The sequence below is a fragment of the Stenella coeruleoalba genome (assembly GCF_951394435.1).
Source record: "Stenella coeruleoalba genome assembly, chromosome: X".
NCBI classification, from domain to species: Eukaryota; Metazoa; Chordata; class Mammalia; order Artiodactyla; family Delphinidae; genus Stenella; species Stenella coeruleoalba.
In genome coordinates this window covers 55,826,128-55,850,763 of record NC_137152.1, presented here as the reverse complement: position 1 = coordinate 55,850,763, position 24,636 = coordinate 55,826,128, and the positions used below count along the sequence as shown (strand labels likewise).

Below are 24,636 nucleotides of genomic sequence, written 5' to 3'. Positions count from 1 at the left end.
TTCCTTCATCTGGGACATAGTCCTCTGCCTTTTCATTTTGTCTGTCTTTCTGTGATTGTGGTTTTTATTCCATGGGCTGCACGGTTGTTTTTCTTGCTTCTGCTGTCTGCCCTCTGGTGGATGAGGCTATCTAAGAGGCTTGTGCAAGCTTCCTGATGGGAGGGAGTGGTGGTGGGTAGAGCTGCGTGTTGCTCTGGTGGGTAGAGCTCAGTAAAATTTTAATCCAGTTGTCTGCTGATGGGTGGGGCCGTGTTCCCTCCTTGTTGGTTGTTTGGCTCAGGCAACCCAGCACTGGAGCCTACAGGCTCTTTGGTGGGGCTAATGGTGGACTCTGGGAGGGCTTATGCCAATGAGTACTTCCCAGAACTTCTGCTGCTAGTGTCCTTATCCCCGCATTGAGACACAGCCACCCCCACCTCTGTAGGTGTCCCTTGGACACTAGCAGGTAGGACTGGTTCAGTCTCCTATGGGGTCACTGCTCCTTCCCCCTGGGTCCTGATGCACAGACTACTTTGTGTGTGCCCTCCAAGCGTGGAGTCTCTGTTTCCCCCAGTCCTGTTGAAGTACTGCAATCAACTCCCGCTGGCCTTCAAAGTCTGGTACTCTGGGGATTCCTCCTCCCGTTACTGGACCCCCACGTTGGGAAGCCTGATGTGGGGCTCAGAACCTTCACTGCAGTGGACAGACTTCTTTTTTTAAAAAATAATTTAATTTATTTATTTTTGGCAGTGTTTTGTCTTTGTTGCTGCGTGTGGGCTTTCTCTAGTTGCAGCGAGCAGGGGCTACTCTTCATTGCCATGCGTGGGTTTCTCAGTGTGGTAGTTTCTCTTGTTGCAGAGCAGGGGCTCTAGGTGCACGGGCTTCAGTAGTTGTGGCTTGCAGGCCCTAGAGTGCAGGCTCAGTAGTTGTGGCACACAGGCTCAGCTGCTCCACAGCATGTGGGATCTTCCCGGACCAGTGCTCGAACCCATGTCCCCTGCATTGGCAGGCAGATTCTTAACCACTGTGCCACCAGGGAAGCCCTGCAGTGGGCAGACTTCTGTGGTATAGTTGTTCTCCAGTTTGTGAGTTGCCCACCCAGCAGTTATGTGATTTGACTTTATCGTGATTGCGCCCCTCTTACTGTCTCATTGCGGCTTCTCCTTTGTCTTTGGATGTGGGATATCTTTTTTGGTGAGTTCCAGTGTCTTTTTGTCGATGATTGTTCAGCAGTTAGTTGTGATTCTGGTGTTCTCACAGGAGGGAGGAGCACACGTCCTTCTACTCCACCATCTTGAACCAATCTCCTCCATTGACATTTAAAGTGGTTTTTTTGTAGGTATGTACTTATTGCTATTTTGTTATTTGTTTTCTGGTTGTTTTTGTAGTTCTTCTCCATTACTTTCTTCTTTCAGTGTCTCTCTTGTGATTTGATGATTTTCTTCAGTGTTAGGTTTGTGTTACTTTCTCTCTAGTTTTGGTATATCTATAGTAGGTCTTTGATTTGTGGTTACCATGGAGCTCACTTATGTTGACCTATATCTATTTGATTTAAACCGATAGTCATTTAAGTTCAAACACATTCTGAAAGCTCTACATTTTTTACTCACCTCCCAACATTTTGTGTTTTTGATGTCATATTTCACATCTTCATGTCTATCATTTAACTATTTATTGTAGTTATAGTTGATTTTACAATTTTTGTCTTTTAACCTTTGTACTAGCTTATTTAACTGGTAAATACCAGCCTTTATGATATAATTGCTTCACCAGTATATTTTCCCCATCCTTTAATTTCTTATTTCCTGTTGTAGCCATTTTTTTTTTTTTTTTACTTCAAGAAGACTTTTTAAGCCTTCTTGTAAGGTTGGTTTAGTATTGATGAACTCTTTTAATGTTTGCTTTTCTGAGAAGCCTTTATCTCTCCTTCAATTCTGAATGATAACCTTGCTGGGTAAAGTATCCTAGGTTGTAGGGTTTTCCCTCTCATCACTTTAAATATTATCATGCCACTGTCTTCTGACCTGCAAAGTTTATGTAGAAAAATTACCTGATAGGCTTAAGGGACTTCCCTTGTATGTGACTCTTGTTTTTCTCTTGCTACCTTCAGAATTCTCTCTTTAACTTTTGCCCTTTTAATTATATGTCTTGATGTGGGTGTGTATGGGTTCATGTTATGTGGGACTCACTGTGCTTCCTCTGTGTTTCTTTCTTCAGATTAGGGAAGTTTTCAGCCATAATTTCATCAAATACATTTTCAATCCCTTTCTCTCTCTCTTCTCCTCTGGGACCCCTATAATGCAAATGTGAGTATGCTTGATGTTGTCCCACAGGTCCCTTAAACTATTCTCATGTAAAAAAAATTTTTTTGCACTTATGACTGAGTGATTTCCATTATTCTACTTTCCAGACTGCTTATGTGTTCTTCTCTGTCACCTAATCTGCTGTTAATTCCCTCTAGTGTATTTGTAATTTCAGTTATTATATTCGGCTCTAACTGGTCCTTTTTATATTTTCTAGTTCTTTGTTAACAATTCTCACTGTGTTCGTGTATTCTTTTCCCCAGTTCAGTTAGCATTCATATTACTACCGCTTTGAACTTTTCATCAATTAAATTATTTATCAGGTTCCTTTGTGTTTTCTTCAGCATTTTTTCTTGTCCTTAATTTGAAACATGTTCCCTGTCTACTCATTTTTTAAAAGCTTTCTCTGTGTCTATGAAATTAGGTGAGACAGTTATGTATCCCAGTCTTGAGGGTGTGTTCTTGGGTGGGACTATCCCTGTTCAGTCTGCATGTGCCCAGTGAGTCCGGAGGGAGAGCTAGATATGAAGTGAACATGGGCTGCATCTTCCCCTAGGGTGTGGTGGCAGTCACTGCCCAGGTGGGAAACAGGTCCGGAGTTGAAGGGGCTAGAGCCAGAACAAGGTGTCACCTGGTGCTTCTTCTATGCTCCATGGCCCTCACTGCCCTTTCAGGTGTGGGTTTGGGTCCTCAGGGGCTACAGTAAGAGCCCTGAGGAAGTTGGGATTCTCCCGGTTGTGATGGCACTCTCCCCATTGGTCTAGGATATAGCTGGGTCCTGAGGGATTGGGGCAGTATTTCTCTGCCGGTTTCACTTTTTCCTCAGTGTGCACACAGTGGTTAGAGGCTGGAGGGAATGGGCTCTGACACAGAGGGGTTCAGGCCGGAGGGGTTGTTGCCATACAACTGACCTGGTCCCATACACTACATACTGTGCACTGGGAAGCGAGTTCCTGTGATGGCTGTCTCCAGCCTGTAGTTAGCTTCACTCTCTCCAGAGTGTCTGCAGGGACACATGACCTGGAATGACTGTCTCTACTGGTCAGAGGCAGGTCCAAGGTCTAAGCTAACACTGTTTCCTCGAAGTGCACACACACTCATTGGTAATGGCCTCAGCTCAGTGGGGAGCAGTGCCGGAGCAAGAGGGGCTAGAACATAAGCCTGGTACAGGCTGGGTGGGGCACTGGGTACATTCTAGGAACCCAGCCAGAGGCCTGGGCAGCAATCAAGCCCACCTTCTCCAGGGAGGAGTTTGAGGGGAAGGATTAAGTCCCACGAACGTTCTTTTCTGACCCTGAGGTCTGTGACTGTCCCATCCCACCTGTGGTCTGTCCACCTGAGCTCATGCCATGGACTCTGGAAGGGAGTCAGGGTGAGAATATGGGGGAAGGGTGGACCCAAGTGCTCCCCATTGTCCAGGTGCAGTCACTCCTTACTTCCCATCCTCACTGCGCCCATCCTGCCCCTGTCCCGGGTAGCTCATGTTGGGTGGCCTCATATATGGGTCCCCTGATTCTAAGATGAGCTACTCTGAGGAGCCACCCTTCCCAATCTCATTCCATCCACACCCACAGTAGTTGTCAGACATCATAGGATCACAGAGTAGGATCGAGAGCCACCTCCAGCGAATCCAACATTTCGAGCATCCCGACAGCCTGTCGTGGGGTTTGGTGACTTCTGCATCATCCCCCTCTTATGTTTTGGGAATTTAAGGACAACCCTTGAACAAAACAGATCCGACCCTTGCTTTTGCTCATTCAATGCCTTACAGAACCTGGACCAGCCTCTACTCCCTTTACTCCCTGAATCACATCTTTCTCCCTCAAGGGAGATTACCCCTGATTACATTTATTCACACACAGGGACACACCGTCACCAACCTTGAATGGCCAATCTACCATCATACCCCCTTTTGTGTAGTAAAACACCGGTCTTTCGGGAAGGGTGTCAGGCACAACCACCCTTGCCTCACTCAAACACAAGTCTGTCCCTCTGAGTCTCAGGCTGGTACAGCCCTGGGTCCTGGCTGAGGGAAGGAAGTGCTCCCCAACCTCGAGTGAGGGGGAAATCGAACATGGAGTTCAGACTCAATCTCGTGTGTCCTAAAGAGGCAGTCTGGGAGATTGAGCTGGGACACGGAAATATCATTTCCAGGAAAATCTGTGTCATGGGGCTGGTGGAAGAGTATTTGACGGGGACCATGCAACAACACAGACCTACTAACCACACTCGCCATAGAACCTGACGGGCCAAATTCCACTCAAGGGTGTACAGACGACCCGGCTGGAGGAGGGTGGTCAGCTGGCTAGGGCAGGGAGGATGTGAATGCTTCCAGATTGGAGCTCTGGAAGGGGGTCAAGAGTTCCTGCTGATGGGAAGGGTGAATGGCAGAATTGAATGGGAACCGCCAGACCCCAGAGAAGGAGGGGGGTTTGGAGAGAGCTAGAAGAGGGCCTTCGGGGGAAAGGGAGGACGTGCCAATGTGGCCAGGCAGAGCACACACAGGACCCAGACCTGGGACACTCCGCTGGCTTGACTGCAGGGATGGTAGCAGAGGCTGGCCCAGAGTCCCCACCACAGGATGCCACAGATACCGTTCTGGAAAAGGCTCTGATGTAGAGCAGCGCCCCGCCCCGGCCCCCTACCCGGACCCCGACCCTTACCCCTCCAGAGAGAAGGCAGAACACAGAATATGAGAGGTACTTTAATTGGAAACTGCTGTGAAACTGGGGCGGGGCGGGGGCAAAACAGGGGGGAGAGGAAGCCCTAGCTGAGGCAGAACAGGAGGGAACGAGCTTGGCCACAGCTCCAGGGCCCCAAAGGTACCAGCTGCTCCTCTTGCAGGAAGACGCTGGGCTCAACCTGTGAAACAGCAGAGTCAGGGAAGAGCCTGAAGCCAGGGCCAGCCCCCAGCCCTGCTCAACAGCCAGGACTGTGGGAAGGGGTACGGTGTGTGTAACACTCACTTCAAAGGGTCTGCAACTTGTCAGCCAGGTACTGCATGGCGGCTGCAACAGGGACAGGCATTAGCAGGCGCTCCAGACAGAGGGATACAGAAGCCCGTCCCCCTATCCCCGTGAGGAACCGCCTAGCCCTGATACCTGAAACCCCTCCAGACCCGATGCAAAGAGCTCTGGGCCTGATCACTCCCCACCACCCAAATTGAATGTGGAACTGGTTCCTAAAGGGAAACAAAATGTGCCAGCAGCTCTCATGCTGTGGGCCGTGCCACAACCACTCAGAACTTGTCACACACACAAACAAACAATCCAGCAAGAACCTTAGAAGCCACACCAAGCAGCAGTTCAAGGGAAAAATCAACGAGGCATCTCTAAAAGTCCTATCAGAAGGACATTCCCTAGGACTGGTCTGGTTGTCAAAGTGTGCATGCAGTCCAGACAGTACTTTGCTATTTGTACACACGCCCAGTTGTACATGCACAGCCAGCTCCAGGGCCAGGCCTGAGAGGTTCTCCTCCCCACAGGGATGATCGTCCCTGCCAGGCCCACCGCACCTGCAGCCCACCCCCACCCCAGGTGCCCACCCGGGTTCTTCACTAAGACACCGCTCTCCGGCCCTGGTTCCTCATACCAAGTTGCTCCTTAAGTTCGTCTACTTCTCTCTTTAGCTCGAGACACTAGGCCAGCAGACAGAGGAGGAAGAGAAATGATTAGTATACTCTGGCCTCCTCTCTCCTCCACCTTCTCCTCTCCCCTCCACCTTCTCCTCTCCCCCGGGCCCTCCACCCCAAAGCCGGGTGGTCAGACTGGCAAGGGCTCCTCAGTGGAAAGGAGGTGGGCTCCCTCCGTGGGGTACGTGATGGGGGCAGGGGAGGGGGAGCCCACACATGTCAGCTGAACTTGGACCCAGATCCCACCCTCGAGTTTGGGCCTGCATTTCCAGGATGCAGTGGAAGCATTACCCAAGGACAGCAGGGCGTTCCCAGTGGCTGCTGCTGCGTTTCCGGTCTTGGGGGATGGTCAAGTGGCCCCCGGTCACCTGAGAGGGAAAGGACACACAATCCAGCTTCCCAGGCTCCCAGTGAGGTGGAAAGGGCCAAGCGGGCTCTAAAGTGAGGTGAGGCAGCACCATCGTCTGCTGGCAACCAGCCGCCCTGCTCTGCCCAGCAGCCGGAACCTTGTCTCTGGGCCTGCTTCCCCTGTTCCCCGGGGGCAGCCATTTCGCCATTGTGGTCCCCAAACAATGTGGCTCTGGATTCGACCCTCCCAGAGCTGCAGCCACAGCCAGCACGTGGGAGAGCAATGTGGCCGAACAGGACATAACAGAAAAGGCTGTTCCCCTGCAAGTCTACACCCGGAGCAGCTGTTTGCGGCACTGCCACCGATCACCCCGGCCGCACCTACCCCACTCAGAGGATGATGTGGCTCAAGGACAGCCCTCTCAGCACCCCATCTCCTGTGGGAGAAGCTGCCTGGGAGCAAGGCTGTGCCCCCGGCAGAGACAGAGGCAGAGGTTTCTGTCCTCAACCCCTCTTCCCTCCCCTCATATCAAACCCACGACACTCACCTGAGGGGGCAGGCCCCCTGGGCATGACTTCTCCCTGGTTCAGGGCCAAGGGTTCTGAGTTTCCTGGATCTTGGGGGCCTCTGGTGTTGACGTCGCCACTGCTGGCTTTTCTACGATGCATGCGCAGACAAGATGTCCCTGGCCTGTGAGTTAGCAGCTGAAACAAAAATTTCTCACCGATTTGGACTAAGGAAGTGTGTGTGTGTGTGTGTGTGTGTGTGTGTGTGTGTGTGAGAGAGAGAGAGAGACAGAGAGACAGAGAGACAGAGAGACAGAGAGACAGAGAGACAGAGCCAGAGAGAGAGACAGAGAGAGAGAGAGACAGAGAGAGAGAGTTGTGTGATTCGGGCCAGGGTGAGGCAGGGAATTGGGAAGGGAATTGAAAGGCTGATCTCATTAGCACTTTCTCCCTCAGTCAGCCCCAGGCCAGTAGGCAGAGCTGATCTAGGCACAACAGTGGGACACTGAGAAAGCCCAGGCCCCCTGCAAGGAAGGTCTGGGGAACAGCTAGGAAGGAGGATTCGGGAAGCTGGTGAGTCTGAATACTGAGGCTTTCCGGGGAAGCTTTTAAGGGATCCCCCGACCCAATTCAGCTACCAGCCCTCCCTTCCATCCCAGCCCAAGTCTCTCAGAGGAGGTTGGAAAGAGGCCAAGGGTGGAGAACCGGGCCCAGGACACCCGAAGTGCTACCTTAATGTTTGTCCCTAGGAAAAGGAGCCCGATCTGGCATCGTAATGACCCAGTGACCGAGGGGCACCCAATGCTAACCTCTGAGGGGTGGACAGAGGCAGCATGGGTGAAGACGTGTGCCCTGGGTGCTGTGGGGGGGGGGAAGAGTGGGGAGAGAGGAGGAGCATGGCCTACTCACTTGGCCCTTTGGGGCTGGGTCTCTATTTGGGTCCTTATCTTCTCCCGCCACCGCCTCAGACTCCCTTGCCCACCTGACCACGGATTTCTTCCCAGCGCCACTGTGCTTGGACTGTTTGGTTCCCGAAAGGACCAAGGTATAACTCTTGGGTCTCCCAGGCAGCGGAATACCAGAGATTGGGGGGAAGGTAGCCGGTTCCACGGGAGTTGCCGAGATTCGCTGCCCCCGGGAACCGAAGGTTCCCCCCAGGGCAAGTTTGGACGCTTCCCCGACGGATTTCTTCTCCTGGGCTCCGTTCTTCCTAGGAGTGACCCGCGGCAGGCCACCTGCAGCAGCAGCAGAAACAGAAGCAGCAGCAGCAGCAGCAGCAGCAGCTCCCGGGTAGCTGGGCTTGCTGCCCCCCTTGCCCCACAGCACGCTCTGCATTTTCTTAGGGGAAGAGATGCCCTGCTCTCCCACGCCCTGCCTTTCCACAACCGAAGAGAGTCCTCGCGGAGCCGAGGACAGGGAAGAGCCTGTCACGTGACGGTAATTCTCCCTGACTTGGAACTTCGAGTGTCTGGGAGTGTCCCCGGGATCCTCGGGTCTGCTGGGCTTGGCCTGGCCTCCTCCTCTGCGGTAAGTGCTCACCGTCATCAGCTGTGTCTCACTGAATTCATCTGAGGACTCGGAGTCGGACAGCAGCCAGGCCAGGTCTTCCGCGGAGCGCCGCTGGCGATCCGCAGCCACGTTCAACCTACGCTTAGTGCCTCTCTTAGGGTTCCCCAAGGCCCGGCCCGCTTCAGGCCCACCGAGGTGGAGAGGGCCGGCTGGAGCCGTCGGCGCCTCCCCACAGCTCTGGCCGGGCGCTCCTCGACCGCCGGGACCCGCCTCGAGGCGCAGTGTCCACACGGTGGACTCTTTGAAGGTGGTGGAGCTCTCCGGGGACGGGTACCTGCGGACGCCCAGCACGTCCTGGTCGGTCAGCTGCTGCAGGTTGGACTCCTTGGCCGCCTCAGACTCCTCGATCAGGTCCAGGAGGTCCCTCGTGTGCTCCTCTGGGGAGTCAGGTCCGCCTTCGCGGCCCCACAGCACCGGCCCTCGCGCTTCCAGCATCTCCCGCTTCGACTGGAAGCCCTCGGGGTCCGGGTATCTGCGGACGCCCAGCACGTCCTGGTCGGTCAGCTGCTGCAGGTTGGCCTCCTTGGCCGCCTCAGACTCGTCGATCAGGTCCAGGAGGTCCCTCGTGTGCTCATCTGGGGAGCCAGGTCCGCCTTCGCGGCCCCACAGCACAGGCCCTCGCGCTTCCAGCATCTCCCGCTTCGACTGGAAGCCCTCGGGGTCCGGGAAGCCGCCTCCGCCCTTGCCGCTCCGCGGCTCCCCAGACTCGGGGCCTGGGTCGGGCCCCGGCGGGACTGCGGGGCTGGCTATGCGGACGCCGGCCCGCTCCCTGACCTTTGGGCGGACACGCCTTCCCCACACATACACCTCATCCGGGGAGCTCATGTCGCGACCCGGGCGGCCCCGGAACCGGGGCGACGGTCGATGGCCCGAGTCGCGGTCGCGGTCACGGCGGGCTAGGCGGGCGGCGCTCAGAAGGGAGCGTCAGGCACCTCACGCGCCACACGAGCTCGCCTCAAAAGAAAGGACGCGCCACTTTCAGCGCGCCTCTCACGCCTGCGCCGCAGCCTCCTCATTGGTCCGGCCCCCGCCAACCAGCGGGTGCCTTGTTCGCCCGCCCTCGTCGAGACCTAACCAATGGGGCCGAGGGCCTCTGGTTTGCTCGCAAGCCCGTGGGCGGTCCGGGCAGTTGGCTGGTGAAGGAGATGGTGGGAGTGCCTCCCTCTGTCAAGCCTCTGGGCCCGCCTCCTCCTGTCCCACCTCCCCTTTCTGGTTAGAGTCACAGCTCTGAGCCTCCGTTTCCCATGTATACAGGGGGTCGAGGGCGTCGGGGAGTGAGGGCGCCGGGCTCCAGGGGTGGTGAGCATGAAACATCAAGATGGAGGCGCTGGATGCCTAGCACGCGCCGAAAGCATTTGCCAGCCTCCCTTCCACCGCAAGCCTTAAGACCCAACAGGAGAATGGGCACAGGAGTCCCGCAGTCAGTGATCAGGGGTCGGCCAGAGAGCAAAGGGATCGTATTTTCGTTCTGTAAGGTCTCTGTCTCAACTGCTCCATCAAATGTGGCTCAGCAGACGTTACTGGCAGGCGGGTGTGGCGGATAGACTTGGGGTTGGCCTCGCTCCATCAGTCTTTCCCCCTCTCTGAGGCAAATTCAAAGAAGAGGAAATCGCAGTGGCCAGTTACACCCCAAAAGATGCTCCCCACCGCTGATCCTGGAGATGTGAACTAAAACCACGAATCGGGTTTCACACACTAGGTTGACAACCTTCAAAGAGCTTAACCATTCCGAGGGTGGGAGAGGTTAGGAGCAAACCCCTGTGGCAGTGGTGCAAGAGACGCATTGGGGAGGTAATTTGGCAGAATCCATTGAAAGCAACTTAGTGCCGGCACGGACTCTGTGCCTGGCACTCTTCTAAGCGCTGGGCATAAATAATAATGCATCCGCGTGACACGCCTTTAACTATAGTACCAACTATTACTGGCCTCTTCCCGGTGAGGAAACAGGCACTGAGAGGTTCGGCCACTGGCCCAAGGTCATTCGGCTCGTGGGGATCAGCGGCAGGGTTGAAACCAATCAATCTGACTCCAGAGTCCTTGCTTTTAGCCCAAGATCTTTAAAAGGAAGGAAGAAAGAATCTATTTCCTCTATGCTCCTGCAAGTCCGCTGCCTGGTACTCCTTCCGGAGACACGCTGGTACCTGTAGTGTACAAGAACACATGCACAAGGGAGTTGGTGATGGGAAAAACTGGGAACACTCCAAATTCCCGTCAGTAAGGAAATGGATGAATGCAACGTGGCTTAGCATCCAGTAGCATAAAGCGTGGCAGTCCAACGGAATGCATCAGGCCATTCTCACAGCTTTCGAAAGCATCCGCCTGACTTCCAACTGCAAGTTGCAGAACGATGGCTTTGGATTCACATTTGTAAGTTAAATCACTTGCGTGCGTGGGCACACGCACACACACCAGTCAATCCTATGTAATATATGAGAATTCATTTAAGTATATGTACAAGTATGTTTTAAAGTTTTGAAGGACGCACAACCAAGGCCTACCAGTTGTGATGGCGGTGGGTGTGGATAGCCAGGTGTCTCTCAATTTTTCTTGGAACTGTCAGTTCTCAGCTCCCCTGAGCTGAGCAGTACTGATGTCTGGGGAGTGGTGCCTCCCTTGGTTTCTATACGGCCCATGGGTGTTAGAATTTCCCGTGTCTGCCACCCCACTCCTACTCTGACACCGCTCCATTCCTCCCATACCTTCCTTCTGCTCCTTCCCGTTCATACTCCTCTGTCTTCAGTCACCTCTCTCTCTTGAAACCTGCTCTGGCTGACCTCCTGGAGAGTCCTGGGGTGTCTGAACCCCTCTTGCCTGTGGAACTCAAAGGCCCAGTTTTCTGGGTCTGCACCTGAGAAGCTGGCCGTGCTGGAGAAGTTTCAGAGCAGGGGAGATTGGGTGCACTGTAAATCTGCAATCCTCCTCCTCGAGCCTGCCCCCGATGGTGCCTGCCCGTTTGTGGATACCGCCCTCTTCCACTTCTCCCAGTGACTTTTTAAGTCGTGGTGTGCTATTTCAAATATGTTAAAATGGATAAGGAAGGATATAGCAAAATCTCCTGCATCCACCAGCACCCTAGGAAACATTACCAGTGGATTCAGTGGAAGCCTCCGTCTTCCCTCTCACCATTTCCATTCCCTTCCTCCCTCCCCCAGAGAGAGACTCCCAGCACTTCTTCTCACCTTCTCCACTCTCTTCGTCCCTGTGGCTCTCCTACCTCCTCTTCCCCTGCATCCCATACGTCTCCAATGATGTCACTAATCTCTGCTTTAGCCCCCTATGCTCACCAGGATCCAATACTGCTTTTGACTTACTCTCTTGGCCTGGCGTGGGAGCCAGTGTCAGAGGTTCCTCTTGGCTTTCCCCACCGGGATAGCTCTTACCCCACAGAGCAGTGACCCAATGTGGAAGTCATTGCTCCAACTGCCAAGTGTATCACTTATCATTATCAGCTTGGAGACTGGAGAAATGACCGCTATTTTGGTCCAGGGACCCATTCAGCTCACTGTGAACCGGTCTCTATTCCCAACTCCTTTTAATGTCAGGGCCTCATAAGCCCCATTCTAATGGGGCCCCATCATGACACTTTGGGCCTCCTGGATCAATGTCAGCTCAGATCCTGTGTCCAGTAGTAGTAGAAGTGTCTGGGTCTTTTTCTAGCCTCCGGGTACAGTCACCTGAGAACTGGCAGTCATTCTCTTTAGGGACGGTCATAACCCACTGCCTTGTTTCTGGATCCTTCCTCCTCAGGACTCATCCACCTCTTCAGTGGGGCCAGTCTCTGAATTGGCTGAGGACCAGGAACTGAGCAGGAGACTGTGGCTTTTTAGCGGGATGATGGCCCTCCTTCTCTTGCATTCTTGCCTTTTGCTGGCTGTCGTTGCCCCTAGGGAGCCATGCTGTCTGAGCCATCTTCTCAGCTTTCTGCCGGTCAAGCAGGCACTCTTGACTGCCCCTCTGACCTTGCTGGTCGTTACTGGAAATGTGGTTTGCTGGCATCTCTTGGTTAAGAGCTGCCCTCTGCCCTCTATCATGTCAGAATTCGTTGGCTCCCATGGGTGGTAATGAGCCCAGGTCGGGACCACTTTCCTTCCATCATTGGCATTGGCCTCCAGAGGGGAGCAACCACCAAACTTCTAGTGATGCTGGGGCCCCTCTCACCAGAACACTCCTGATGGCTTTGGTGAGTGATGTGTCCTCTCAGCCCTACAGTGGGACATAACCATGAGGCCATGTGACTGGCCTCACCTTTTCTGTCCGTTCTAGCATGTCTGCATCACTCAACCTTATTGTTCCTTCCTCTGCCATCTGCCAATCCAAGGCAGGCATTTCCACTTCTCTCCTTACGGGCCATCACTTTCTCAAAGTTTCAAAGGGCCAGTCTGGCAGTGAATTTCCTCCATCTCCTGGAGTCCTTGCCCGTGTGTTAAATCCCATGGCATGAGAAAGCGCCTCCGCTCAGCAAAACTTGCTTATCCACTCTTATATTCCTGTCCACTTGATCCAGCACCCTCAAAATCCAATCCCAGGGATATTGCCCTGCTCCTGCCAGTACAGGCTTGTTATTTCTTGGTGTATAATTTCTTTTTCCCCTTATCAGGCTCGGCATATCCCAGTGAGTTTATGGGGAAGAGATGAGGGTTTCCCTGGGAGAGGCATCTGTCACTTTGTGGGGGAGCAGACTCTGTAGCATCTACCAGCACAGGGCATGTGTTAGCTCTTGCTAGGGAAGGAAGGGCCACCCTGCAAGCTTTGAGGCCTCAGGACGTTTGGATCTGATAAGCCAACGTTTGGGGACATCCATGCCAATATACCCGGCCTACATTTCAGAGTCTGAAGTTTTTCCAAAAAGGGCCCTGACCTTCCCATAACAGGCCTGTGTTTGTCAAGGATGTATGCATCTCTGGAGTTCTGCACTTACTGTTATCGCATAATCTGTGAGCTACTCAGCTGTCTCTGCAGGAGGCAAGGGCATTTTGTAAGCCACCAAGAAAACCCCATGAATCTTACACTTGGCCCTTAACTGTTTGGTAATGTCCCTTAGTTTCTCATTATGTCTTTGCAGGGCGCCAGTGTAACAGTGATGAACAGCCGCCTCTGCCCTCCCTATAGACATAGTGCCCTCCCTACCATTCAAAGGCCTGAATCATCTCACAGGCCACAAGTAAGACCCTCCACTGGGATATTTTTCAAGGTACGTATGGATAAAACCTTAAGGAATCAGGAGGTAACCTTGTGCTAGAGATTATCCATGCCCCACATAACACCCAAAATGGTACGCTCTTTGTCATTTGGGCAGTGAGTGAGCTGGTCCATAAACCCCATCTTATAGCTAACTTCTCAGACCACTCCTGGTACCACTTTTGTTAGTTTGGGTCCTCCAAAAATACGGACACCAAGGCATGATTGGACATGAACGAACATGATGGGAGAATGGCATGTGAAGGATAAAGGAGAAGGAGCAGGAATGAGTCTTCTTCTTCAGGGTGCGATGCGGGTCTGACGTCTGTAAGAGAGACGCGGGGGAAAGGAGGATCAGATAAGAAGAATCTCAGATGCAGTTTCGTTCTAACAGTAAACTTTAGTTCCGTTTAGTTTAGTTTGTTCAGGCTCATGTGGAGTCCCCACCCTACAGCTGCCATTTAGAGGAGTCCCTGTCCTGAAGCAGTATGCCCCTGCCATGCTCAGTCACTGGCTGGGAGCTACCCAGAGGATGTGGGATCTTGGCACAAACAATGGTGGTGCCAGAGAAGTGGCAGCTGGCACTTGCCAATCTACTATGTTCCCTGCAGTGGATCGGAGGGGCATGTTTCTATGGCCACCACATTTCCGTTTTGAGTGACTTTGTGGTGGGGAGCATAAGGACACAGGAAGTAAAGAAAGATTGGGAGGGAAATGATGGGATTTTGGATACATTAAGGTTGTGTTTCTTATAGGACATGCAGGTGGAATTAGCCAGGATGCACTTAGAAATTTGGTTCTGGAACACCAGTGAGGGGTCAAAGCTAGAGAGAGATACAGACTTGGGAGTCATTCATTCCCTCAGTAAACTTTTATAGCAGTGTTTTTTCAAACGTCACCATAACCTTAGAAGTTCCTTGCATGGAAGCTCCAATTCCTTTCCCTTCACCCTCCTCAGAAGTAACCTCTATCCTTTGTCTTCATCATTCCCTTCCTTTTCTTTAGTTATTCTCTACATAGGTTCATATTCCTAACAACGTTGGTTTTGCTGCATCCTTTGGTCTTTATGTAAATGGAATCATTTGTGTTGTTTCTGACTTCTCCCGTGTGATACTGTGTAACTGAGATTCATCCCTGTTGTCGCATGTGGCAGGCACTTGTTCATTTTCATTGCTGTACACTGTTCCACCAAATGAATATACAGTAGACTCTCATTATCATGATCGTTATTTGCAGTCTATAAAGTTGCCATGAACACTGAATTAGGCAATCCTGAAACATTGCTCCTAAGGGAAATATAATTTCAAGTTCCTACCATCCGCTGGTCACAACATTTTCATCGACTGATCGCTGCGTAATCATGTTTCATGTGTGTTTCTGTTTAAAGGCACTCTATTTAATACAAATATTATTGATTCATTAACACTGACCTCACAGCCAACAGCATTATAAATCATGCCTGAGCAAGGTTTATGTAACACACATATTTTCTTGAGTGCACGTCATAGTCATTTTGCACTCAAGGACACTAGACAGTACTTCAGCACTAAGCTTGGAGGCCATCTTTAATTATGAAATCACCAACAAAGAAGCACAAAAATGCAAACTATGTGGCACCAAATAAATCATGAAAAGGACACTTGCTTGCAGTATGAGACTGAAACCAGAAGGCAGAGCGTCACCTTGTTTGACCTCAGTTGGGAACATATTCCACCAACTCAAATTTTTCACAGCTCTCTCGAATGAGGAGGAAAGCACTCTGGTACTGATTTGTGGTTAAAAATGAATTTTAGCAAATAGGGGAATTTGCAAGTATGGAATCTACAGATAACAAGAATCAACTGTATCTCAACCTATGTATCCATTCTACTGTCAATGGGTAATTTGGGTTGTTTCCATTTGGGCAGATATTATTCATAGCGCTACTATAAACATTCTGGCGCATGTTTCCTGGTGCCCACGTACAAGAGCCTTCCAGGACAGAGCTTTCCAACTTTTGGACCTGGGACTTTGAGGCCTTCATCTCCAGAGACAGCCAGACAGCAGCCCCTGGACCGCTTGGTTCTGGCCCTGAACAACTTTGTCATCTTACTCCTGTATGCCATACAATCATCATTTTCTGTGTGAGCCATAGAATCAAATGGCTGGGAAGCTGCGTTCCAGTGCTCATACTTAGGACTGAAATTGTCATCTCATAGGGAAAGAAGATTTCCAACATTACTAGATCATGCCAGAGTTTTTACAATGGGGTCATGCTAATTTCTACTCCTATCAACAGTGTTTAACTGTTCCACATCCTCATCAACATTTGATATTAACAAAGTACAAAATTGTTGTCAGTCTTGTGATAGTGAAATCGTGTCTCATTGTAGATTTAATCTGCAATTTCTTGATTAGTAATAATATTAGTAATAATATTGAGCAGCTTTTCATATGCTTGGCCTTGGGGATTTTCTTGTCTATGAGGTGTTCATTTAGTGTCTTGTGCCCATTTTCCCCTTGGGTTGTTTGCATATTTATTTGTGGAAGTTCTTTATGTATTCTATACTTTAATTCTTTGATGATTTCGTGTTATGTAAATATCTTCTAGTTTTTAGCTTGCCTTCACTCTTTTTATCATACCTTTTAACGAACAAAAGCACTTCTTTTTAATTTTTCACAGCACTTTATTATGAAAAGTTCCATACAAGAAGATCACGGGACTTCCCTGGTGGCACAGTGGTTAAGAATCTGCCTGCCAATGTAGGGGACACGGGTTCGATCCCTGGTCCCAGAAGATCCCCTATGCCACGGAGCAACTAAGCCTGTGCGGCACAGCTACTGGAGCCTGTGCTCTAGAGCCTGCGTGCCACAACTGCTGAAGCCTGCGTGCCTAGAGCCCACGCTCCACAACAAGAGAAGCCACTGCAATGAGAAGCCCGCGCACCACAACGAAGAGTAGCCCCTGCTCACCGCAACTAGAGAAAGCCCGCGCGCAGCCACAGAGGCCCAGCGCAGCCAAATAAATAAATAAATAAATAAACTTTTAAAAGAAAGAAGAAGATCACAAGATGATCCGGGAAAGTTGAGGGGGTACTTGCTGATCATGGACCACCTTTGCTCTCACCTGATGACCTTGCTTCCCATTTCATTGAGAGTATACAGGCAATCAGAAACAAACTTCACTCATTCATAAATAGTTTTCTCTATTTTGGATCATTCCTATCAGCATACAAGTATGTTGTCGTTTCTCCCAATTAAAGAAAACCTTCTTTTGATTCCAATTTCCCTTCAAGCGACACCATTTTTCTCTGCTCACCTTCACATAAAAACTCCTTAAGAGTCGGTGTATACTTGCTGTCTCAAATTCCTCTCTTCTCATTCACTCTTTCTCTCCTTTCCATTTAACAATTCTCTATTGAGGGCTGACAAGGTACTGTTCTAACACATGGTGCCGTTCTAACACATGGTGCTACATCACTGAGAAAAACAGATGACGTTCCTTCCCTCAAGAGCTTACATTTCTGTCATAGGCCTATTGGCAATATTTTCTCAATCTTCAACTATGTCCATTCCTTTGTTGTTGGAAATCACTTTCCTGGACCCAGTTTCAATCTTTATCGGTTGCCTAGAGTGTCGCTCCTAGAACACTCCTTTACCAAACCCCTAAGTGGGATCTTCTGCTTCCTAGAACTAATGTCTTCATTGTTCTTGGTTTACCACAGTGTTTTGATGGGACTCATTCTCCAGGTACCATGGGTGATAATTTCTTTTAAGACTTTGCATGAACAAATATTACCTTTAATATTACCTTTAATTTCATGCTTATTTGATAGCTGATATATAATTTCAGGCTGAAAAGTTTTCTGACTTTCAATGTCACTTTTGAGAATGCTGGTACTATTTTGCATGCCATTATGATTCCCAAGCCTTTATGTATGACACATTTAATTTTTTTAGTTACATATATTTTGATTTATTACATAGTAAAATTAACTTTTTTGTTTTCAGTACCATGAGTTTTAACACATGGACAGATTTGTGTAACTATCACCACAATCAGGATACAAAACAGTTCCATCAGCCCCAAAATCTCCCTCATTCTGCTGCTTTGTAGTCAAACCATCTCCCCCATCCCAAACCTCTGATAACTGGTGATCTGTTTCCCATCCCTATAGTTTTACCTTTTCCAAATATTATACAAACACAATCACACAGTATGTAACATTTTGAGACTGGCTTCTTTCATTTAGCGTAATGCATTTGCGATTCATCCAAGTTGTTGCATGTATCAAGAGTTCCTTCCTTTGTATCGTTAAAGAATGTTTCATTTATAGATGTATGGTTTTATTCGTTCATCTGTTGAATAACATCTTGATTGCTTTCAGTTTGGGGTGACTATGAATAAGGTTTCTATGAACATTCTGTTAACATTCTATTAACATCCATAGTGTGCACTGGGAAGCGAGTTCCTGTGATGGCTGTCTCCAGCCTGTAGTTAGCTTCACTCTCTCCAGAGTGTCTGCAGGGACACATGACCTGGAATGACTGTCTCTACTGGTCAGAGGCAGGTCCAAGGTCTAAGCTAGCTCTGTTTCCTCGCAGTGCACACACACTTATTGGTAATGGCCTCAGCTCAGTGGGGAGCAGTGCCGGAGCAAGAGGGGCTAGAACATAAGCCTGGTACAGGCTGGGTGGGGCACTGGGTACATTCTAGGAATCCAGCCAGAGGCCTGGGCAGCAATCAAGCCCATCTTCTCCAGGGAGGGATTTGAGGCGAAGGATTAAGTCCCACGAACGTTCTTTTCTGACCCTGAGGTCTGTGACTGTCCCATCCCACCTGTGGTCTGTCCACCTGAGCTCATGCCATGGACTCTGGAAGGGAGTCAGGGTGAGAATATGGGGGAAGGGTGGACCCAAGTGCTCCCCATTGTCCAGGTGCAGTCACTCCTTACTTCCCATCCTCACTGCGCCCATCCTGCCCCTGTCCCGGGTAGCTCATGTTGGGTGGCCTCATATATGGGTCCCCTGATTCTAAGATGAGCTACTCTGAGGAGCCACCCTTCCCAATCTCATTCCATCCACACCCACAGTAGTTGTCAGACATCATAGGATCACAGAGTAGGATCGAGAGCCACCTCCAGCGAATCCAACATTTCGAGCATCCCGACAGCCTGTCGTGGGGTTTGGTGACTTCTGCATCATCCCCCTCCTATGTTTTGGGAATTTAAGGACAACCCTTGAACAAAACAGATCCGACCCTTGCTTTTGCTCATTCAATGCCTTACAGAACCTGGACCAGCCTCTACTCCCTTTACTCCCTGAATCACATCTTTCTCCCTCAAGGGAGATTACCCCTGATTACATTTATTCACACACAGGGACACACCGTCACCAACCTTGAATGGCCAATCTACCATCATACCCCCTTTTGTGTAGTAAAACACCGGTCTTTCGGGAAGGGTGTCAGGCACAACCACCCTTGCCTCACTCAAACACAAGTCTGTCCCTCTGAGTCTCAGGCTGGTACAGCCCTGGGTCCTGGCTGAGGGAAGGAAGTGCTCCCCAACCTCGAGTGAGGGGGAAATCGAACATGGAGTTCAGACTCAATCTCGTGTGTCCTAAAGAGGCAGTCTGGGAGATTGAGCTGGGACACGGAAATATCATTTCCAGGAAAATCTGTGTCATGGGCCTGGTGGAAGAGTATTTGACGGGGACCATGCAACAACACAGACCTACTAACCACACTCGCCATAGAACCTGACGGGCCAAATTCCACTCAAGGGTGTACAGACGACCCGGCTGGAGGAGGGTGGTCAGCTGGCTAGGGCAGGGAGGATGTGAATGCTTCCAGATTGGAGCTCTGGAAGGGGGTCAAGAGTTCCTGCTGATGGGAAGGGTGAATGGCAGAGATGAATGGGAACCGCCAGACCCCAGAGGAGGAGGGGGGTTTGGAGAGAGCTAGAAGAGGGCCTTCGGGGGAAAGGGAGGACGTGCCAATGTGGCCAGGCAGAGCACACACAGGACCCAGACCTGGGACACTCCGCTGGCTTGACTGCAGGGATGGTAGCAGAGGCTGGCCCAGAGTCCCCACCACAGGATGCCACAGATACCATTCTGGAAAAGGCTCTGATGTAGAGCAGCGCCCCGCCCCGGCCCCCTACCCCGACCCCGACCCTTACCCCTCCAGAGAGAAGGCAGAACACAGAATATGAGAGGTACTTTAATTGGAAACTGCTGTGAAACTGGGGCGGGGCGGGGGCAAAACAGGGGGGAGAGGAAGCCCTAGCTGAGGCAGAACAGGAGGGAACGAGCTTGGCCACAGCTCCAGGGCCCCAAACAGCTGCTCCTCTTGCAGGAAGACGCTGGGCTCAACCTGTGAAACAGCAGAGTCAGGGAAGAGCCTGAAGCCAGGGCCAGCCCCCAGCCCTGCTCAACAGCCAGGACTGTGGGAAGGGGTACGGTGTGTGTAACACTCACTTCAAAGGGTCTGCAACTTGTCAGCCAGGTACTGCATGGCGGCTGCAACAGGGACAGGCATTAGCAGGCGCTCCAGACAGAGGGATACAGAAGCCCGTCCCCCTATCCCCGTGAGGAACCGCCTAGCCCTGATACCTGAAACCCCTCCAGACCCGATGCAAAGAGCTCTGGGCCTGATCACTCCCCACCACCCAAATTGAATGTGGAACTGGTTCCTAAAGGGAAACAAAATGTGCCAGCAGCTCTCATGCTGTGGGCCGTGCCACAACCACTCAGAACTTGTCACACACACAAACAAACAATCCAGCAAGAACCTTAGAAGCCACACCAAGCAGCAGTTCAAGGGAAAAATCAACGAGGCATCTCTAAAAGTCCTATCAGAAGGACATTCCCTAGGACTGGTCTGGTTGTCAAAGTGTGCATGCAGTCCAGACAGTACTTTGCTATTTGTACACACGCCCAGTTGTACATGCACAGCCAGCTCCAGGGCCAGGCCTGAGAGGTTCTCCTCCCCACAGGGATGATCGTCCCTGCCAGGCCCACCGCACCTGCAGCCCACCCCCACCCCAGGTGCCCACCCGGGTTCTTCACTAAGACACCGCTCTCCGGCCCTGGTTCCTCATACCAAGTTGCTCCTTAAGTTCGTCTACTTCTCTCTTTAGCTCGAGACACTAGGCCAGCAGACAGAGGAGGAAGAGAAATGATTAGTATACTCTGGCCTCCTCTCTCCTCCACCTTCTCCTCTCCCCTCCACCTTCTCCTCTCCCCCGGGCCCTCCACCCCAAAGCCGGGTGGTTAGACTGGCAAGGGCTCCTCAGTGGAAAGGAGGTGGGCTCCCTCCGTGGGGTACGTGATGGGGGCAGGGGAGGGGGAGCCCACACATGTCAGCTGAACTTGGACCCAGATCCCACCCTCGAGTTTGGGCCTGCATTTCCAGGATGCAGTGGAAGCATTACCCAAGGACAGCAGGGCGTTCCCAGTGGCTGCTGCTGCGTTTCCGGCCTTGGGGGATGGTCAAGTGGCCCCCGGTCACCTGAGAGGGAAAGGACACACAATCCAGCTTCCCAGGCTCCCAGTGAGGTGGAAAGGGCCAAGCGGGCTCTAAAGTGAGGTGAGGCAGCACCATCCTCTGCTGGCAACCAGCCGCCCTGCTCTGCCCAGCAGCCGGAACCTTGTCTCTGGGCCTGCTTCCCCTGTTCCCCGGGGGCAGCCATTTCGCCATTGTGGTCCCCAAACAATGTGGCTCTGGATTCGACCCTCCCAGAGCTGCAGCCACAGCCAGCACGTGGGAGAGCAATGTGGCCGAACAGGACATAACAGAAAAGGCTGTTCCCCTGCAAGTCTACACCCGGAGCAGCTGTTTGCGGCACTGCCACCGATCACCCCGGCCGCACCTACCCCACTCAGAGGATGATGTGGCTCAAGGACAGCCCTCTCAGCACCCCATCTCCTGTGGGAGAAGCTGCCTGGGAGCAAGGCTGTGCCCCCGGCAGAGACAGAGGCAGAGGTTTCTGTCCTCAACCCCTCTTCCCTCCCCTCATATCAAACCCACGATACTCACCTGAGGGGGCAGGCGCCCTCGGCATGACTTCTCCCTGGTTCAGGGCCAAGGGTTCTGAGTTTCCTGGATCTTGGGGGCCTCTGGTGTTGACGTCGCCACTGCTGGCTTTTCTACGATGCATGCGCAGACAAGATGTCCCTGGCCTGTGAGTTAGCAGCTGAAACAAAAATTTCTCACCGATTTGGACTAAGGAAGTGTGTGTGTGTGTGTGTGTGTGTGTGTGTGTGAGAGAGAGAGAGAGAGAGAGACAGAGAGACAGAGAGACAGAGAGACAGAGAGACAGAGCCAGAGAGAGAGACAGAGAGAGAGAGAGACAGAGAGAGAGAGTTGTGTGATTCGGGCCAGGGTGAGGCAGGGAATTGGGAAGGGAATTGAAAGGCTGATCTCATTAGCACTTTCTCCCTCAGTCAGCCCCAGGCCAGTAGGCAGAGCTGATCTAGGCACAACAGTGGGACACTGAGAAAGCCCAGGCCCCCTGCAAGGAAGGTCTGGGGAACAGCTAGGAAGGAGGATTCGGGAAGCTGGTGAGTCTGAATACTGAGGCTTTCCGGGGAAGCTTTTAAGGGATCCCCCGACCCAATTCAGCTACCAGCCCTCCCTTCCATCCCAGCCCAAGTCTCTCAGAGGAGGTTGGAAAGAGGCCAAGGGTGGAGAACCGGGCCCAGGACACCCGAAGTGCTACCTTAATGTTTGTCCCTAGGAAAAGGAGCCCGATCTGGCATCGTAATGACCCAGTGACCGAGGGGCACCCAATGCTAACCTCTGAGGGGTGGACAGAGGCAGCATGGGTGAAGACGTGTGCCCTGGGTGCTGTGGGGGGGGGGAAGAGTGGGGAGAGAGGAGGAGCATGGCCTACTCACTTGGCCCTTTGGGGCTGGGTCTCTATTTGGGTCCTTATCTTCTCCCGCCACCGCCTCAGACTCCCTTGCCCACCTGACCACGGATTTCTTCCCAGCGCCACTGTGCTTGGACTGTTTGGTTCCCGAAAGGACCAAGGTATAACTCTTGGGTCTCCCAGGCAGCGGAATACCAGAGATTGGGGGGAAGGTGGCCGCTTCCACGGGAGTTGCCGAGATTCGCTGCCCCCGGGAACCGAAGGTTCCCCCCAGGGCAAGTTTGGACGCTTCCCCGACGGATTTCTTCTCCTGGGCTCCGTTCTTCCTAGGAGTGACCCGCGGCAGGCCACCTGCAGCAGCAGCAGAAACAGAAGCAGCAGCAGCAGCAGCAGCAGCAGCTCCCGGGTAGCTGGGCTTGCTGCCCCCCTTGCCCCACAGCACGCTCTGCATTTTCTTAGGGGAAGAGATGCCCTGCTCTCCCACGCCCTGCCTTTCCACAACCGAAGAGAGTCCTCGCGGAGCCAAGGACAGGGAAGAGCCTGTCACGTGACGGTAATTCTCCCTGACTTGGAACTTCGAGTGTCTGGGAGTGTCCCCGGGATCCTCGGGTCTGCTGGGCTTGGCCTGGCCTCCTCCTCTGCGGTAAGTGCTCACCGTCATCAGCTGTGTCTCACTGAATTCATCTGAGGACTCGGAGTCGGACAGCAGCCAGGCCAGGTCTTCCGCGGAGCGCCGCTGGCGATCCGCAGCCACGTTCAACCTACGCTTAGTGCCTCTCTTAGGGTTCCCCAAGGCCCGGCCCGCTTCAGGCCCACCGAGGTGGAGAGGGCCGGCTGGAGCCGTCGGCGCCTCCCCACAGCTCTGGCCGGGCGCTCCTCGACCGCCGGGACCCGCCTCGAGGCGCAGTGTCCACACGGTGGACTCTTTGAAGGTGGTGGAGCTCTCCGGGGACGGGTACCTGCGGACGCCCAGCACGTCCTGGTCGGTCAGCTGCTGCAGGTTGGACTCCTTGGCCGCCTCAGACTCCTCGATCAGGTCCAGGAGGTCCCTCGTGTGCTCCTCTGGGGAGTCAGGTCCGCCTTCGCGGCCCCACAGCACCGGCCCTCGCGCTTCCAGCATCTCCCGCTTCGACTGGAAGCCCTCGGGGTCCGGGTATCTGCGGACGCCCAGCACGTCCTGGTCGGTCAGCTGCTGCAGGTTGGCCTCCTTGGCCGCCTCAGACTCGTCGATCAGGTCCAGGAGGTCCCTCGTGTGCTCATCTGGGGAGCCAGGTCCGCCTTCGCGGCCCCACAGCACAGGCCCTCGCGCTTCCAGCATCTCCCGCTTCGACTGGAAGCCCTCGGGGTCCGGGAAGCCGCCTCCGCCCTTGCCGCTCCGCGGCTCCCCAGACTCGGGGCCTGGGTCGGGCCCCGGCGGGACTGCGGGGCTGGCTATGCGGACGCCGGCCCGCTCCCTGACCTTTGGGCGGACACGCCTTCCCCACACATACACCTCATCCGGGGAGCTCATGTCGCGACCCGGGCGGCCCCGGAACCGGGGCGACGGTCGATGGCCCGAGTCGCGGTCGCGGTCACGGCGGGCTAGGCGGCCGGCGCTCAGAAGGGAGCGTCAACCACCTCACGCACCGCACGAGCTCGCCTCAAAAGAAAGGACGCGCCACTTTCAGCGCGCCTCTCACGCCTGCGCCGCAGCCTCCTCATTGGTCCGGCCCCCGCCAACCAGCGGGCGCCTTGTTCGCCCGCCCTCGTCGAGACCTAACCAATGGGGCCGAGGGCCTCTGGTTTGCTCGCAAGCCCGTGGGCGGTCCGGGCAGTTGGCTGGTGAAGGAGATGGTGGGAGTGCCTCCCTCTGTCAAGCCTCTGGGCCCGCCTCCTCCTGTCCCGCCTCCCCTTTCTGGTTAGAGTCACAGCTCTGAGCCTCCGTTTCCCATGTATACAGGGGGTCGAGGGCGTCGGGGAGTGAGGGCGCCGGGCTCCAGGGGTGGTGAGGATGAAACATCAAGATGGAGGCGCTGGATGCCTAGCACGCGCCGAAAGCATTTGCCAGCCTCCCTTCCACCGCAAGCCTTAAGACCCAACAGGAGAACGGGCACAGGAGTCCCGCAGTCAGTGATCAGGGGTCGGCCAGAGAGCAAAGGGATCGTATTTTCGTTCTGTAAGGTCTCTGTCTCAACTGCTCCATCAAATGTGGCTCAGCAGACGTTACTGGCAGGCGGGTGTGGCGGATAGACTTGGGGTTGGCCTCGCTCCATCAGCCCTTCCCCCT

The 24,636-nt window shown here is 52.9% G+C and overlaps 2 protein-coding genes across 3 annotated transcripts; both read right to left on the bottom strand.

The window, feature by feature from the left end:
- Window positions 1-5,127: 5,127 nt before the first annotated feature.
- On the bottom strand, window positions 5,128-9,281 carry LOC307180799 (uncharacterized protein CXorf49 homolog). Of its 2 annotated transcripts, none has more exons than XM_079911298.1 (5): window positions 7,678-9,281; window positions 6,810-6,966; window positions 6,205-6,281; window positions 5,874-5,919; window positions 5,128-5,290 (listed from the first exon to the last, which is right to left on the bottom strand). In XM_079911298.1, the coding sequence occupies exons 1-5, from the start codon at window positions 9,160-9,162 to the stop codon at window positions 5,250-5,252; spliced, it is 1,806 nt and encodes a 601-aa protein (XP_079767424.1). In that variant the 5' UTR covers window positions 9,163-9,281; the 3' UTR covers window positions 5,128-5,249. The 2 variants fall into 2 exon arrangements, with proteins under 2 accessions (XP_079767424.1, XP_079767425.1); XM_079911299.1 differs by having other exon boundaries at window positions 5,247-5,290; window positions 5,827-5,919.
- Window positions 9,282-19,701: 10,420 nt separating this feature from the next.
- Window positions 19,702-22,878, bottom strand: LOC307179957 (uncharacterized protein CXorf49 homolog). The gene is made up of 6 exons (XM_079909846.1): window positions 22,396-22,878; window positions 21,536-21,692; window positions 20,931-21,007; window positions 20,600-20,645; window positions 19,975-20,016; window positions 19,702-19,870 (listed from the first exon to the last, which is right to left on the bottom strand). Exons 1-5 carry the CDS (start codon window positions 22,819-22,821, stop codon window positions 19,976-19,978), a joined length of 747 nt encoding a protein of 248 aa, XP_079765972.1. The 5' UTR covers window positions 22,822-22,878; the 3' UTR covers window positions 19,702-19,870; window position 19,975.
- Window positions 22,879-24,636: the final 1,758 nt, after the last annotated feature.

Excerpts from the sequence above, each read along its gene's own strand:
- LOC307180799 (XM_079911298.1), bottom strand. The coding sequence starts at position 9,162 with ATGAGCTCCCCGGATGAGGTGTATGTGTGGGGAAGGCGTGTCCGCCCA. Across the intron at positions 6,282-6,809 it reads CAGGGGGCCTGCCCCCTCAG|GTGACCGGGGGCCACTTGAC; the intron begins GTGAGTGTCGTG and ends TTTCCCTCTCAG. Across the intron at positions 5,920-6,204 it reads GAACGCCCTGCTGTCCTTGG|TGTCTCGAGCTAAAGAGAGA; the intron begins GTAATGCTTCCA and ends CTGCTGGCCTAG.
- LOC307179957 (XM_079909846.1), bottom strand. The coding sequence starts at position 22,821 with ATGCAGAGCGTGCTGTGGGGCAAGGGGGGCAGCAAGCCCAGCTACCCG. Across the intron at positions 21,693-22,395 it reads ACCCAGCCCCAAAGGGCCAA|CTGCTAACTCACAGGCCAGG; the intron begins GTGAGTAGGCCA and ends TTTTTGTTTCAG. Across the intron at positions 20,017-20,599 it reads CGAACTTAAGGAGCAACTTG|CCGCCATGCAGTACCTGGCT; the intron begins GTATGAGGAACC and ends TCCCTGTTGCAG.